The sequence below is a fragment of the Oryza brachyantha genome, chromosome 10 (genome assembly GCF_000231095.2).
Source record: "Oryza brachyantha chromosome 10, ObraRS2, whole genome shotgun sequence".
Taxonomy (NCBI): domain Eukaryota; kingdom Viridiplantae; phylum Streptophyta; class Magnoliopsida; order Poales; family Poaceae; genus Oryza; species Oryza brachyantha.
In genome coordinates, this window is record NC_023172.2 from 12,130,239 (window position 1) to 12,141,931 (window position 11,693).

Genomic DNA, 11,693 nt, shown 5'->3' on the forward strand with positions numbered 1-11,693 from the left:
TCCTTTACAAACAATACAATACTGCTGTGCTCCTGGTTCATGAGAAAAAACAACACAAGCTTCAGAGATGGCACCAATTTATCTACTTTCTACTAGACTCGTTCCGTAAGATTAATGTTCTAAGTTGCACCTTTCAAGTCCTAAATCCTAAGTGCACAATCGAAACCAAGATACATAAGCTACACAAGAGTATGATGATCTAGTCTTTCTTGTTTATTAACAGGGGTCAGGAAAAACCTGGAATAAATGGTTATTGCATCAAAAGATAATCACAAAAGAAATAGATTAACATCTTTATGCAGTTAGCACATTCTCACTTGTCAGAAAGAACAATTATAGTAAGCTGAAGTCAATATATGCAGTGAATGCTAGTGAAAGATATATACTCTCAAAGCACAATATGTTACCAAGTTGCTGAAACCACAGATGTGTCTCTTATATCTTAACCAGTTTAGAACTCACATCAAATAAAAGTAAAACTGAACTTCTTTACCATTTACAAAAGCCTAACATTAGCAGCAACTGATCCTTTCATCTAATAGCAAGTTTTGGCTTCTGAAGACTTCAATTAAGTATAGTCAACTAGTCAAAGAACTGAAATGATACTAGGCAGCCTATCCTTACTAATGCATACAAGTGAATATACTAATGGAATACATAAATTGAGGTAGAGTACAATGCATTGCTACATAAATTCAGTTTTTATGTTCTGAACATGGATTAAATAAGGGTTGCAGTCATGATACAAACTGGTCAAAGAACTGAAATGATACAAGGCAGTCTATTATAGTAAGGCCAAACTTTGTGCTTACGCTTTTACTTCATTTGGTTCACTATTGGATCAATATTGAACGAACAGAAGCAGCTCAATATTTCCAGTATCCCATACAACACAGGCTTTAAACTTTTCAATGGAATATGGACTGAACAAAGAGGTGAAAAAGATGGCATGCAAGGAAACATGAACCACAGGTCATATCTATAAATAATAAAAATCATTATGGAATGAATTATGACAAACATTAGTCCAGAAAGGGTATTCCAATAAATATAAGCTCACATGCTAAGCTGCTTATGGAGATGCACCAGATGTCAGGACAGACTTCCAGATCACGAGTGATAAATCTGTCATATCAATTGAAGAGAAAAATAATTGCACTCCAATAGAACCAGTAACTAAAAAAGAATTGGGCCATTAAAAAAAACTCAACAATGAACCAGTAACTTCGTCAAAGAGAAAGGTAAAGGGTTATTGAGATGAAGTTATAGACAAAGTTGCTCGCACAACAAAAGAAGAAGAAGAAGAACAAAGGTTATCCACATAGTGCCTACAGCGTGTGAGCTTGAAGCACCAACAGTTTCCATATCGAAAATCACTCAAGAGAACTCTCTAGTACACCACAGGACTGTATAAATCTTGCTATCATCATCTTGGATCTACATCATCTATCACAAGGCATCTCATCTCCCGTGGAAAAAGGAACCAGACAAGCCTTCGTGTGTGCCAAATGGTGCGACTATACATGGATACCCCCATAGGGCAAAAACTATACATACAAGCATTGCCAAGTTCTCTCTCCCTTATCCAAATCAGAAATCATAGCGCAATTTGGAAAATCAAGAAAACTACGAAAATTGTGACTGCCAAGACCAGCAATGCGCCATGAATGAGCATCATGAGGCATGAATTATACCTCTTCTCACTGACAAACTAATGCTCAAACTGTCAATTGTTATTGCCTGAATCCATCGAGAGCAGCTGCTACATCTTCCAATCCAAAATGACGGCCCCCCAACCGAACCTCCTTACATCTTGCTGAAAAGTAGAACATCAGCCAGACCACCATGAAGTACACCTCTGCAATGGAGTGAAGAAATCCGCCAAGAATCTTCCCACCAAATGCCACCATGGCAACCCGTCCCATGCTGCCACACACTACTGTTTCCCAGCACTTGATCAATGTGGCATCTGTTGCCATCAGTGAAATGAGGTAGCACCCTTCCTTGACAGTATTGCGACCAGGCGGGCGTGGATCACGGTCCATAACAACCACCCATGGCACCACGGTGAAAAGCACTGAGACAATCGCATCAAGAAGAGCCCACGCAATGAAGAACCCATCAAGCTCTGGTCCTGCAACGGCTGCAGCAAGCCATGGGTTGACAGATGCTGAAAAGGGCATGAGCTTGGCGACGACAAAGAGCCTGAACAGCTGCGCTTGGTCATGCACCTCGGAGAAGAACCAGAGGCAGAGCATCTGCACGATCGCGTCGCGTGTCGCCCACCGCAGGAATGCAAACCCGGTGAGCCGCTTCGCCCCCAAAGCAATACCAGAGAAGTGGAACCACCGTCGCTGCTGCCCCTGCAAGTGCCGCCCGGCAACAGACGCGAACACCGTGCCCAGAGCTGCCGAGTGCACGGCGATGTAACCGAGGATCGCGAGCACGTGCACGGACGAGAGCATCGCGAGGAGGTTGATGATGGCCGCGGCATCGCGCCTGGTCAGGTCGAGCAGCCGGAGCTCGCCGCCGCGGGGCGAGGCGGACTTCGGCGGCGAGGTCTCGTTATGGACGGCGAAGAAGAAGGGGGACGCGGTGGAAGGAAGGCGGCGGGGGAGCGATTGCAACAAGGCGTAGGGTTTGGGGGAGGATGAGGAGGAGGGAGTGAAGAGGAACTCGTAGGAGGAGGCGTTGCGGCGGCGGGAGGGGGCTGTGGAGGCGGGATCGAGGGTACCTACGAGGAAGTCGTCGTCGGAGAGGGAGGGCGATGAGGAGGAGGTGAACGGGGAGCGGCGGCGGGGGAGGTGGTGCGGGGGAGGGTGCGGCGGGGAGGGCGGGGCGGGCGGGGAGAGGCGGGAGAGGAGGGAGCGGAGGGCCGGGTCCTGGTCGGCGAACGACGCGAGGCGGAGCGTGCCGGAGACGAGCGCGAGGCGGAAGAGGACGAGGAGGAGCGCCGCGACGAGGAGCGGCGGGAGGGAGCGCGGGCGGAGGAAGTGCGCCGCCGCCCGCCGCAGGATCTGCCCGCCCGTCCGCAGCTCCAGGCTCGGGGGAGGCGCCGGCGGCGGCGGCGCGGGGTCGGCGGCGGCGGGCGGCATGGCGGCGGCGGGTTCGCGGATCGGCGCGGCGGTGGCGAGCGAGCGAATGGGGAATCGGGGGAGGGAGAAGGCGCCGGAGGTTGGTTGACGCGCGGGTGACGAAGGAGACCGCGGAGATGGGCTTGGGCCTGTACTGGGCCTGATCCTGGGCCTTGCGTGTGGAATGGGCTTGATCTTACCTGAAGGACTTTATTTGAAATTTGTAAATTTTGAGCTCGGGCTTTAGGGATGCTTGAGGTTATATTCAGTTTGGAGGAATTTTATGGTAATTTTAGAGGAATTGAAATGTGTCTAGTTAAAATCGTCATTCCAAAGAAGCCCTAAACTGGTGGATATTTCTAGGATGTTTAGTTTGATATCGTATGTGTGATGAAATTCCAGCAAAAACGGTCCACTTGAATTTGTAATTGAACACAGCTAGTGAAGCGGATAGGAGTTTTTTTTTTTTGAACCTTTTCTTTTAAAAAAAATTTTAAAATTGAACCACTCAAATTCCTTTTTTTTCAGGCAGATACCGGACAGGAAACTCAACGGTTGATCGAAAGGCAGAAGACAGCTGTAGCATGTAACAACAGGGTGGTCGAGACAATTCAGACAGGATGAAGAACACAGACTGATTAGCAGATTCAGATTTCAGACTAACATATGGTGAATTTAAACACCGTGCTGAGCATTCATACATGCCAAATACTTGTACCATCCATGCATATATAAGAGTACTGTCACTTCAGAACATAACATTGCTCTCCAGTTATACATAGATAGATAAATATATGTAGCATGGCATACTCTCTCGTTTTCTCAACACCCATTCCTTAGGTCATATGATTCCTACCCTAATACCGTAAGAACATAGATCAGCAAAGTTCTTAGGTGATGCTATTGCTACCATAATATTATCATAGATAAGTAATTAAACATGGCAGGTGGTCTTGCCAGCAGGATGCAAGGGCATCGTTTCTTCCTCAGACCATAATATGACTCTCACTTGATGACCCGATGATGGTGATGTCTGCCTTCACAATGCAGCTTGATCCAACAAGATCCTTGAATTTGTTGAGCCCGATGAAGTTGGACCATCCCCAGCCATTGTTGTCAGCGAAGACAAAGCGAGCTGCGATTTAAGCTAACTTAAGAATGATCGGCAAAAAAAGAACAAGCAACCACTGCAAAGTCATTGATTCCACAGGAAATGAAAAATGCCATGGAGAGCTCTGAACCTGAAAGTTTGTAGAGTGGCACATGTTCTTGGTTCAGGATGGACAGTGTTAGTTCAATCATCATTCCAGACTCGGGGGATAGCTCGTCTGACGATTGAGGGTGTAGGAACATGGAAAGGGAATTAGTGCTGTACTCGTCACCACGCGGATACATTCTGATGAACCTGGCACCAAAAGAATTCAAGTTATGATTTGCAGAGCATACACATGCCAGGGGAAAATATCATATGGCTATAGGCTCATTGGAAGGTAATGTTGTTGATAGAAATGTCAAGTGACTGATAAATAGGATTGGACTATCAGGAATATGATACGTCGTTTATGTTAAATGGACTAGACTATACTGTTCCATAACTGAAAAGATACTACCGTTGGAATTCTTCAGGTCTATTTCTTACAGATAAACTCCTAGATAATTTAACTGGAATATGAAAAATATTAGAGGCCGCCTATGCAGTTGGTCTTATTTTTTGAAAGAAGTACTACCTTTTCTTACTTAATCCACTAATGATGTCAACTTCCATGAACAACTCAATGTTTTTGGTCAACATGAAATCAGTAATCTAACTTGTGATAATAGACAGTTGCACATCGAAAGGACCAGTAACATATACATATCACTAATTCACTATTATATGAATCCATAAAACCAGTACAGATCCATACCATTTACATCCACCAATTTCAAATGGTGAAGGGACTGATAGCTTCAAATCCAACTCAAGGAAGTTGTTCATGGTCCAGGTGTAGTCCCCTTTAGTAAACCCCTTCTTCTGGAGGAAGAGGTTCTGAACAGAGACAAACTTCTTTGGAACTTCAACAACCTTCCTGTAACTCCTGTTAGGAGAAGGACACACATCCACTTGTAATATCTCCACACCAAGGACACAAGTATCATCAAGCAGATACTCAGATGATTTCAGTAGTTCTTCATGGGAAATCAGGCATATATTCCCAGAGTGTGTGTTCTTGACATCGAAGCTGTAGCTGGCTGCTCATGGATAAAACGAGATTCAATTAGACAAATGTGAACTTTTAAGTTGCCAATAGTTCTACTATCATAGCCTGTCGTCAACACAGTTTAATTTTTAATAAAGAAAAGGTAACCATGTATGTATGCATTACCAAAACTGCAAATACAGAAAACATGCATATTTACTCTGCATTTATTTTATAAAGCCAAAGTTGGTAACATAAGATAGCACAAAATGAACTAAATAGTGTAAAGCAATTTGATCATATACATTTACATATTGAATTGCAGTGGGGGAATTTAGAGAAGATGTTTAATGCAGCTCCAAATTTTCAGGCAATTACCTTTGAACACGAGAAAGTTTCCTTTTGAATAGTTGTACAGTGACAAAACAAACACTACATTCATGGTGTAACCAGCTTGGAAGCCTGTTCGGCTAAGCGCCAGATTAAGAGCAACATAGGGAGTTTCATCAGCAACGGTTTTATGCATTGGCCTCACTTCCAAGAACCTGTATGATGAGAAACGATCAGGAGAATAACAACTCAGATTAGAAATGAGGGATGAAGTAGGAACAAATCCTAATTTCTTTATTCATCTATCAGCTTGGAAGTTCCTTTCTACAGAGGGCTGAGACTAGTTACACTAAAACATGGTTCATTTTGTGCTAGGGACAGATAGGCTAGTCCACGATTCTAACTATTTATAGCAGCTATTTTATCCTCTGAACAGATCAAATGAATTGCTGAATGATGCCTGGCGTATGCCTAGCCGCATGCATGTCTAAATCCAATGCATATTACTGGTATAGTGTTCTTCACAAATATAATACATACCACTTGTATCCAGAGCAACGAAAAGTAGCAGAGCAAGCAACTAAAGATCCCCTCTGAAGTAGAGCTGAGAAGCCATAAATCTTCCATAAGAACACTGGATCATGGATCTTTACCGGCAGTGCAGGAGCTGAAATTTGGGCTACATGTCAAGGGTATTAACTCAAATTACATAAGGGAGAAAAGAAGGCGAATTACTGCCAACTTAAGGAAGAAAATCTGCTGTTGTGTGCATGGTACATGCTTGTTCAGTCCACATAAAAGAGCATATCTAATCATGTGAGAAGCATATCTAATCAAGTAATCATATGAGAACAGTCCTCAGAATATATTCTTTTTTAACGTGAGAAGATAGAGGGAACTCAACATAGTTAAGCATTATTTTCAGTGAAGAGTGAAGTTAAATTTACCATAGTAAGATAGTAGTACAAAACTATAGGCATAATACAATAGAAAAATCACATGTAATTAGTCCATGCCAACATATTGTCAACCCACATTACACATAGAAAGAGCCAGTAGTAGCTTAGGAAAACTAGTAGCTCAAAGTCCAAAAGTCATATCTATCTGATCAACGAGATCGGACAGAGGTAACTAGCTGTTTCTGTCCACCATATCCAAAATTCAATCTCAACCAAATATTTCATGAACTAAAAATAAATGTTTCCTGACATTTTGTTTATAATCACAAATCTGAAACAGAAATAGATTGACACTAATGATGAGCCGTGTCCTAGACTCCTAGCACAATATTTTTAGTACTAGCAAGCGAAAGGGGCTCAAAAGGGAGGGATCCTTTACGAGCGCCAGTAATACAGGAGTTGCCCATAGCTTTTCACCACTTCTTCTCGGGAACACCCTGCAAACGAAATCAATCGTCATGCTATAAGCCAATGATGCAGAGTCAGGAACTTGATTAACTTGAAGAATATTGCACATTAAAAACCAAAGAAAGAAAGAAATATACTTGTAACATGAGAATCCTCAACAGAAGTGCAAGATCTTGAGCAACTAATTACCATGAAATACAATACTACACAAACGCAAACGATGTGAGATCAAGAGGTAAAAACTCAACCGCGCTCAACTAGACGGATCAAAAGGCAGGTCCTTTGTTCTTGAACAGTCAGATCAAAGAACCATACGTAGGATCGAACAAGATCAAACAAACCTACCAGAGGGGGTGAATGGTAGGGAAAAACAAAACCCAAAAATCTTTCGCGGAATAAAGGATTACCTCTGTCGAAGAAATTGACGAAGACTTGCTACCTTAATCACGTCGCTCCTGTGTCGCTGCTACCTTGATCGTGCCGCTCATGTGCCGTCGAGCAGATCATCGAATCGCACCACTCCTATGACGTCGATCGGATCGTCAGAATCCAAAAAATCACCAGTAGATGAAAGTCGAAAACGTAGATTGAATGATCTTGACTTTATTGCATCAACTGGTATTTACAAAGTGCACCAACAGCACTCCTATCAAAATCGTCGATCTAGAATCAACAACTAAGTCTCACAAAAGCACACCGGGGGCATACCCCTCGATCTCTATTTATATCGAAAAGTCTATCACCAAATAGGAGTAGGACTCCTTATACTAATATGGCTCATCTCTTAGTTTTCCTAATTAAATCCAACATGCCAAAATCAGGCGTGCTACAGTAGTCCGACTGCTACAGTACCCGCCGCGCTACAGTAATCCGGGTCCGCTACAGTAATCCGATCCGGTTGCTACAGTTCCGCGCGCTACAGTAACGACGCTGCTACAGTGTCCGAACCTATAGCAAATTCCTTTTCTTTTCTCATCCAGTTTTGATCCGATTTACTTCCCGATTTTTTCGGCGCTTACACATACAACATGTGAAGCCCGTTACGATTCCATCCCACACGGTGTTGCTCCACCGTGTGCCAACTCGTATTCAATATCGTCACCTGGCATCCTCGATCGTCCGGACCTCAGCTCCTCCCTGAGCCTAGTCACGATCCCACCGCCATTGACCGATATTGACTAAAGTCACCTGCACAACTAGAGACAAACCAACCGTTTCCGAGCACAGATATCGCAACCTGACTCACATTAGTTACACACACTCGCACCAACACCTTAATTGTTTCCAAACCAAATTCAATTTATAAACCAAATGGCAAGCCAATTGTTCATCAGAAAATATTAATCATGCTTATGATCTTACAATCTCCCCCTTGATGAACACATTGGCAAACACTTCAAAATTTGTTTTGTTGTTTTTGTGTAGAAACTCCAAAAAGCATGCAATGCAAAAATCTCTCACTTTTGAAAAGAAAGAAAATCCTTTGAGTATGACAATTATGCACAAATTTTTTTTTGTTACCTTGTTCTCCCCCTTTTGACAATGAATTCATCAATGAAGGTTTTTTATTTTCATTTTTTCTCGGAGAGCTTTGCAATATACCAATAGTAACTCAAGAACTTGTATTGCAATAACAAGGTAGAAAAAGTGACTAGCTAACTAACAAGCATGCACTAAAGTAAAACCATGAACTTGAGATATGGCAATTAAGATCAAGTCAACATTAAGAATTCATGATTTCAAAGAGTTATAATGCAACATCGGTACAAGCACATAGATTGAAAAATAAATACTGTACATATATACCCATTGTATTTATCACTCTTTCTCAAATTAGCTCTAGCACAAAATTACCAAGAGAATTTTTAACCTTTTTACTTGAGCCTTTTTGCTCAATTTTATTTTCTCTCAATTATTCCGGGTACGTCCTTGTCGTCAAGACTGTCCAAGGATTCGGCACCCATTATTTTTGCTCACATCGAATACGTCCTTGTCGTCAAGACTGTCCAAGGATTCGGTATTCATTTTTTTCTCTCATAGATTTTTTTATTCTCTTGAGCAATTTAAAAAGCTATTGAGGAATAACAAATCAATAAAGCATATATATAAGCATTTAAAAACAACCCATATGCTCGCATCAATATTGCATATTTACTTAATTCAAGTATAGAATTTAAGTGTCATGCATCATCTCCCTTAAAAGCAATATCAAAAGCTCATGTATAAACCAAAAATGCAGACAAGCTAGATTACTAATCATATTCTCTAACAAGTATTGCAAGCAAGTACTACAATATACTAAAGGCACGAAACAAAGCTCTTCCTTTGTTTTTCTTTTTCTTAAAACACACCATGCATTAATTAAAACATGTATGCAAAATCAAAAGAGGAAAATGCAACACGGAGCCAAAAACTCCCCCTTAATTGATGCCAAAAGGATGAATAACTCCCAATTCTCCCCGAAGAAAAGCAAATCGAGAAGAATCCAAAGGTTTCGTGAAAATATCAGCCAATTGCAATGTAGTATCAACAAATTTTAATTCCACATCTCCTTTTTCAACATGATCCCTCAAAAAGTGAAAACGAATATCAATGTGCTTAGTGCGTGAGTGTTGAACAGGATTCTTAGCAATATTAATAGCACTTGTATTATCACAAAAGAGAGGAACTTTCTCAAAAGTAAGACCATAATCTCTCAAGGTTGAGATAAGCCACAAAATTTGGGAGCAACAACTAGCAGCAGCAACATATTCAGATTCAGCAGTTGATTGAGCAACATTAGATTGTTTTCGAGAAGACCATGCAATCAATGAAGTACCAAGAAAATGACATGTACCACTGGTACTCTTCCTATCAATTCTACAGCCTCCAAAATCCGCATCCGAATAACCACTCAAGCATATAGAAGATGAAGTAGAATACCAAATTCCAAATTCAAGAGTGTGTTGTAAGTACCTCATGATGCGTTTAACCGCTTGGTGATGTGAAGCTCTCGGAGAAGCTTGAAATCGAGCGCACAAACACACAGCAAATTGTATATCCGGTCTTGAAGCAGTGAGATAAAGCAATGATCCTATCATACTCCTGTATTCCTTTTGATTAACCGCTTCACCATCTTCATCAGGATCCAACACAGTAGCAGATCCTATAGGTGTAGTCATCGGCTTGCAATTGTCCATCTTGAAACGTCGTAAAAGATCCTTGGTGTATTTTGTTTGATGCACAAACGTACCTTGAGGTGTTTGTTTAATTTGCAATCCCAAAAAATAAGTCAACTCGCCCATCATACTCATTTCAAATTCCCTATGCATCGTTTCAGCAAACTCCACAACCAAAGGGTGAGATGAACAACCAAAGATGATATCATCCACATAAATCTGAACGAACAGTTGATCATCACCATGCTTAAGAACAAAGAGAGTTTTATCAATTTTTCCCATTATAAAACCTTTAGCAAGTAAAAAGTTTTTAAGCCTATCATACCATGCTCTAGGTGCTTGTTTCAAGCCATACAAGGCTTTAGACAAACGAAAAACATGGTTGGGAAAATCAGGATTTTCAAAACCAGGTGGTTGTTTCACATAAACTTTGTCCTGTATATAGCCATTTAGAAAAGCACTTTTAACATCCATTTGAAATAATTTAAAACCTTTTGAAGCAGCAAAAGCCAACAAAAGTCTAATTGCTTCAATTCTAGCAACAGAAGCAAAAGTTTCATCATAATCCAACCCTTCCATTTGAGTAAAACCCTGAGCCACAAGTCAGCCTTGTTTCTAACAATTAAACCATCCTGATTTTGTTTATTTTTGAAAACCCATTTAGTTCCAATAATATTATGACCAACAGGAGGTTCAACTAAGTACCAAACTTTATTTCTTTCAAAATTCTCAAGTTCTTCATGCATGGCATTAATCCACGATTCATCAGTTAAGGCATGAGTAACATCTTTGGGCTCAAAATTAGCAACAAAAGCAGAGTTCACATGAAAATCACGAGTGATTACCTTCGACCTTGTAGTACGTTCATCCAAGTTACCTATTATTTGTTCCGGAGGATGTCGTCGTTGAATATGAAGTGGAGCAGTGGCTTCAGATGAATTTTCATGTTCTGTACCCTGTTCTAACGAACTAGAGGTTTCTGGAGGTCCACCACCATCCGCACCTGAAGCACATGTGGAAGATCCTCCGGGCCTGTTTGACCGCTCTTCTGCTTGCGGTCTGACTGACATTGTGCCACCGGTCTGACCAGCTGACAATTCGTCGTCGTCCTCGTCATCACTTTCCTCCACAAATATATCCTCCCCCTGAACCTGTGATATTGTACCTGAAATTTCGGGTCTAGTACCTGGACTAGCCTCATCAAAAGTGACTTCACAAGTCTCAACAATTTTGTTAGTTTCTAAAAAAGTACACGGTAACCTCGAGAATGGGCAGCATATCCTAACATAAGTCCATCACGAGAGCGTGATTCAAATTTATCTAAAAACCCAAACTTTAACACAAAGCACTTACACCCAAAAACACGTAAATGAGAAATCTTAGGTGTATGTCCAAAACGAAGCTCATAAGAAGTCTTTCTAAGTTTTGATCTCAAGAAAACACGATTGGAAATATAGCATGCAGTATTAACCGCTTCAGCCCAAAAATTCCTAGGTGTACTGTACTCATCAAGCATAGTCCTAGCCATCTCAACCAAAGAACGATTTTTTCTTTCAACCACACCATTTTGTTGAGGAACCCGGG

The 11,693-nt window shown here is 41.5% G+C and overlaps 2 protein-coding genes across 3 annotated transcripts; both read right to left on the reverse strand.

The window, feature by feature from the left end:
- Positions 1–587: 587 nt before the first annotated feature.
- On the reverse strand, positions 588–3,083 carry LOC102717187 (the record flags this gene model as incomplete). The annotated part of the gene is made up of 1 exon (XM_006662380.3): positions 588–3,083. A coding segment is annotated over one exon (1,350 nt), but the record flags the coding sequence as incomplete, so codon positions are not given.
- Positions 3,084–3,762: 679 nt separating this feature from the next.
- LOC102717467 lies at positions 3,763–7,385 on the reverse strand. Of its 2 annotated transcripts, none has more exons than XM_015841812.1 (7): positions 7,359–7,385; positions 6,923–6,980; positions 6,125–6,251; positions 5,633–5,799; positions 4,982–5,306; positions 4,316–4,479; positions 3,763–4,209 (listed from the first exon to the last, which is right to left on the reverse strand). In XM_015841812.1, exons 2-7 carry the CDS (start codon positions 6,948–6,950, stop codon positions 4,061–4,063), a joined length of 960 nt encoding a protein of 319 aa, XP_015697298.1. In that variant the 5' UTR covers positions 6,951–6,980; positions 7,359–7,385; the 3' UTR covers positions 3,763–4,060. The 2 variants fall into 2 exon arrangements, with proteins under 2 accessions (XP_015697298.1, XP_015697297.1); XM_015841811.1 differs by lacking the exon at positions 7,359–7,385 and adding an exon at positions 7,089–7,148.
- Between the last annotated feature and the right edge of the window lie 4,308 nt (positions 7,386–11,693).